The sequence below is a fragment of the Haplochromis burtoni genome, unplaced genomic scaffold, assembly GCF_018398535.1.
Source record: "Haplochromis burtoni strain Fernald_Lab_line unplaced genomic scaffold, NCSU_Asbu1 Contig_56, whole genome shotgun sequence".
In the NCBI taxonomy this organism is placed as follows: domain Eukaryota; kingdom Metazoa; phylum Chordata; class Actinopteri; order Cichliformes; family Cichlidae; genus Haplochromis; species Haplochromis burtoni.
Genome location: NW_024582417.1, coordinates 2,589,756 through 2,595,002, shown reverse-complemented (window position 1 = coordinate 2,595,002; position 5,247 = coordinate 2,589,756). Strand labels below are relative to the sequence as shown.

The 5,247-nt window shown below is 39.4% G+C and overlaps 2 protein-coding genes across 2 annotated transcripts in view; one reads left to right on the top strand and one right to left on the bottom strand.

The window, feature by feature from the left end:
* The window catches only part of LOC102303728 (choline-phosphate cytidylyltransferase B), a 6,153-nt gene extending 3,276 nt beyond the window's left edge, over window positions 1–2,877 (bottom strand). The window contains exons 1-3 of the mRNA XM_005922247.3: window positions 2,625–2,877; window positions 1,474–1,573; window positions 1,009–1,125 (exon numbers count right to left, since the gene is read on the bottom strand). Of these exons, the coding sequence (XP_005922309.1) occupies window positions 1,009–1,125; window positions 1,474–1,573; window positions 2,625–2,711 (304 nt within the window). The 5' untranslated portion in view covers window positions 2,712–2,877. The remainder of the gene's footprint in view (window positions 1–1,008; window positions 1,126–1,473; window positions 1,574–2,624) is intronic.
* Window positions 2,878–4,664: 1,787 nt separating this feature from the next.
* lipia (lipase, member Ia) overlaps window positions 4,665–5,247 on the top strand; it is a 6,491-nt gene continuing 5,908 nt past the window's right edge. The window contains exons 1-2 of the mRNA XM_005922243.2: window positions 4,665–4,819; window positions 5,119–5,197. Coding sequence (XP_005922305.1) covers window positions 5,140–5,197 — 58 coding nt within the window. The 5' untranslated portion in view covers window positions 4,665–4,819; window positions 5,119–5,139. The remainder of the gene's footprint in view (window positions 4,820–5,118; window positions 5,198–5,247) is intronic.

Here is a 5,247-nt window from a genome sequence, read left to right as displayed (position 1 = left end):
GTTGATGTCATTAGACCACACCCCTTCTCATTACAGAGATGCACATCACCTAATATGCTTAATTGGTAGTAGGCTTTCGAGCCTATACAGCTTGGAGTAGGACAACATGCATGAAGAGGATGATGTGGACAAAATACTCATTTGCCTAATAATTCTGCACTCCCTGTAATAGATGGACATTCTCCTTCAGATAGCTGAAGAAGAAACTGGTAGCAGAGACCAGAATTCAGGGTTCCTTCAAGTCTTCCAGGTAGGTCTTGAAGCAGCAAAGCAGCCCTAGACCATCACACTACCACTACCATGTGTTGATGTTCTTTTTATGAAATTGTTAGTTTCATGTCCAATGTAACAAGACTCAAACCTTCCAAAAAGTTCAAGATTTCCTTTGTCAGTGCACAGAATATTTCTCCAAAGGTTTTGGGGGGTCATCACAATGTGAGATGAAACTTTGTTTGATTAAAACCTTGACCCTGCACTTCCCCAGATGTTGTTCTGGAGTAATTTTGGTATGCTGGACACTCCTAAGAAGGGCAACTGTTTTTCCGAGTTTTCTCTATTTGTGTATAATGGCTCTCACAGTGGTTCACTGAAGTCCCAAAGCTTTAGAAATGGCTTTGTAAATCTTTCCATACTGATACTTCAGTTTTTCACTAGTTAGTCACACTTACTTTAAGATTTAACAATGGAAGTATTTTCACACACAATCAGGAAGGTTTGGAGAATGTTCTTCACTTACTGAATGAAATCATCATTTAATAACTGCATTTATATTTATTCGAGTCGTCTTTGTTTAATATTAAAATTACTTTGATGACCTGAAACATGTGAGTGTGACAAATATGCAAAAAAAAAAAAAAAAGATATCAGGAAGGCGGCAAATGCTTTTTCACTGCAGTGTACACGTGACTCTTTGGAGGCCTTCTGTGTCTATTTTCATGACCCTGAAGGTTAAAGAGTGTTACTTTGTGCATGCGTTACTGTGGCGAGCGAATGAAAGGCATACTTTACCTCCTACTATAAGATTAGTGTTTGGGAACACATTCTTTGCCTGCATCAGAGCTCGAGCATGTCCCGAATGGAAAAGATCAAAGATTCCATCAGCGTAGACTCTCACGGGGCGGTTAGCTAAACATGAAGGGTGGTCTTTAAATGCAGTCATGTCATGACATAAAACTGGAGCAGTTTATATTTTTGCTGTTACAAATATGGAATTCTAATGACACAGTGATGCTTTTAATTGTTAGTTAATCATTATTTTGCTGATTTGTCACTCAGTCAGATTCACAGCTGTGATCAAACCCTGAATCATCAAAATAACTGGCAGTTATGTAACAATGCTGATAATGAAATCACTTTTTTATAACTGATATCAGACAATTACAGCACAGCAAAACATCTTGGGTTAACTTTTCTTTTCCGAATTATCTTCCCTGTGTATTCAGAGTTTTTTTAAAAGGTGGTGATAAGTGCAACCTGGTGTCCCCCTCCGTGCTTGAGCAATGGTGAGCTTGTCATGTGGGATATCAGATTCAAAACCTGTAGACTTGGCAAAATCTGCTGGCTCCCGTGGAGTCTGAACACAAAGACCAGATGGAGACATTCAGATACAGTTGGTGCAAAAAGTCATCTCTTCTCAAAATCATTTAAATTTTACAGGTTGCCAGAATACATTATATGACACAAAACTATGTGTAATTACTGACGAAACATGTTCCCTCTTGCTTCATTCCTAACTGCTCGTGTTTCAAGTTTATCCAATCTCTTGCACGTGTTCAGACTTCTGCCCAGAAGTGGATGTTATTGGTATAGTCATGTTGCATTTGATAAACACCGGGGTTCATAAAAACAGAAACTGTAAGATACAGGAACACTTTAGAAAATTAAAGCATTTAAGTGAATTACTTATAATAGAAATATATGAGATGTGGTAAGTTTGCAGGTTGTGCCTCCTCTCTGTATGATAATAACTTAAAGGTAGTTTTTTTTTACCAATTTTAGCACATGGATGTTCAAAGATGCTATAGACTTTGTGTTGCATGCATGTCCACCTTTATCCTTTGGTGTGCTGAAAGATATACTTTAAACTCTTGATCTCTTTTTAAGTGTCTTTTGCTCCTTGAGTTGTGTTCAAATATACGATTGGTTAGTATACCAGTGCAAAATATTAATTTGACCTTGTAAACATTAGCAACATGCTCCTATGCTTCTTACTTTTTGTCTTGTATTCTGATCTCAGCCTTCATAGCTTATACACATACTGACGCACAAGCCAGCATGTAAGAATTAAAATTCGAATAAATAATTATTGTTTTCGTGTTAAGTCTTTAATTCCTTTTGACATTAATTATTGCTACTGCAGACATGAGTCATGCTGTTCCACGGAGTTAATCGGTTAACTTATCCCAGTCATATAACCACAGTGGAAAAGATTACCTCAGTAATATTCAAAGCATGTTGAATAATAATGCAGTATAAGGCAGAGATATACCTCACTTCATTATAGTGTCCTCTAAATATATTCACAAAAACAAAATAAGAGGGGATCTCGTGGGGCTCCCTGTTGTTTATTATTTGAAAAACAGTGTGCAGTTGTTTCTCTTTGCTAATGACAGAAGCAGGCTTACCCTGCGAGGGCCTCCTCTTTGATTGTGCGCGGCAGCCTGTTGATGGTGCTGTCCATTGCCGCCACGGCCTCGTCTCCTGCGAGCCATCTGGGATGTTCTTTTTTCAGCCAACAATAACACTGCACAAGCCTGGTGCTCCTCTCTGTCAGCCCTACTACTGCAAGGGAAGGATCTCTAAAGCTGTGTGTCTGTTGAAGTATACATCCTATCACCCTGCCTGACCCTGATGACAGGATAACATTGCGGGCAAAGTTCAGGCCACAGTGGTAAAGGCTTTCAGAAATGTAGATTGCATTTGCAATCAATGCTGAGCTTGGAAAGACTTTCCATTTATTTGTGCGGTGGCAGCAGCAGCATGATCCGGCGAGTGTTGATCCACTGAAAGTCCAGCTCTTTAACATTTTAGTACACATCTGTAAAAATATGCTTGCTTTTTTTTTTTTTTTTTACCATTTTTCAAAATTTTATTCCTTACGTTTTAACTTAAAGAATAGCGGCTGCATACGTAACACTGTAATTTTTTCTGAGAAAGCCATTCAAGATAAACTATGAAGCTGTAATGGGAGGTCAGACACTACCAGCCTTTGGAACCAAACACAGGGGACAGTGAGTCCCGGCATTTCTCAGAGTTGTTAAAAGTTAGCCACAGTGGCAGAAATCTGTGTATATCTTAAAATCAATAACATCCTGTCTTTCTTGTGCATTATAGCACACAATGCACATCCTGGTTTTGACATCAACTCATGCAGCTTTTTGGTGCTGAAGTGTTTCCCTATGTAATACACACAAACACGACCGTGGCTCAGGGGGTTGGGCAGCGTATCTGTAACCGGAAGGTCGCCGGTTTGATCCCCGGGCTCTCTGTCCTGGTCGTTGTGTCCTTGGGCAAGACACTTTACCCTACTGGTGTTGGCCAGAGGGGCCGATGGCGCGATATGGCAGCCTTGCTTCTGTCAGTCTGCCCCAGGGCAGCTGTGGCTACAACCGTAGGTGCCTCCACCAGTGTGTGTGAATGAATAATGGCATTGTAAAGCGCTTTGGGTGCCTTGAAAAGCGCTACATAAATCCAATCCATTATTAAAGCTGCACACGAAACATTATTTTCTACACAAAAATAAATAAAACTAAGACTTTTCAGGGAGGCTAGCTGCTAAAAAATGTTTTAGCCAGTCAGTGACTCTGTCTACTCTGTTTCAGTTCAAGTGTATGAAAAACACTGACTAGTGTGATTACATAACTTTTCATTTAGTGCTAACATCTGGTCAAAGTTTCAGTTTGTCTAGCAGGCTACTTTTATGACTAATATTCCCATCAGACATCTGCCTTTTTTCTTTAACTCTGCTCTCTTTAGTTTCACTTTAACTTTGAGCTGAGCTGTTTTTGAGTAAATCCAATGATTTTGTACAAAACACATTTTAAAAGTAATGCACCTAGCGCTAAGCACTGGTGACAAGGCTGAGATAACAAGGCTGAAAGTCTTGTTATCTCTTTGGGTGTGTGTCATGTTCAGGAGATACCACAGATATGCAGTGATCTATATCTTTGTAATGTTTGTAAGGTATTTAAGACTTTATCAAAAGGTCCAAATTATTTATTGTAGAACTATTTTTCTAAAGAGGAAACTTTGAGTCAGATAGTCGGTCACAGAGTGGAAATTTAAGAAATGTTTCACCAAACCACAGATTGGATGATCAGCTCATACATATGTCTGCTTTTACGAATTACTGTACTGTAATCCGCAATAAAGTGTTGGGAAATCTTTAACTGCTTTATGGAGGTGAGCTCATAATGAACTGGCCTTGGTTTTCCAGAAGTGACTTATGGAAAATCCCTTGAACATGTTTCACTTTCATTGTTATTCCTCCCTGATAAATCGCAGCACTTTGAAAAACAAATGCTAGATTTTTGGTTCCAGATCAGAATAATCTCAGTCAGCAACAAGCATAACCGGTGTGATCACACAGGAAGGGGGAGCGATTTCATGGGAATTTCTCACCTGTGAACACAATGACCTGGCATAAGGGGGTGTGGTTATCTATGCGAAAGCATGCTGGGCGGGAGCATTGCTGTGCTGGAGCATTGCTGTGCTGTTCTTCTCACTTCCTGAACTGAAGGCCTCCAAATATGTGGAGGTACAAACGCAGGATAACCTAACATTCAGGAGCTTTGACACACCACGTTACCCTGCATTGAAGGTAAGACTCTGATTACAATAAAAACATTTCATATTCTTACATTCTTTGGAGAAAGGCAGAACCTGTACTATACAAAAGGCGTGCTCTATAAATCACCAGTCTCAGGGTGTTCAAGGAGCAAGGACATATTTTTCTGCTCTTTTCTGACTCCTGTTTGGTAGATGAGTAACCAATTAAGGATACAGTGTAAAGTATTCGAGAAAGAGAACCGTCTGTTTTGTTTGTGTGGTTATATTATGAACAGGAGAATGTTTGAAATGTCTTTTTATGTAATAGTCTGACTGATTAATCTATTTCAGTTTAAAGTGCCCGTGTAAAGCATGATCCTGTGGCAGTATCTGATAACCTTTCTGCTGGTTACTGTTCAAATATGCAAAGGTAGGAAACAAATCATGAAAATGTAAATGGCTTTCTTTACATATCAGCGG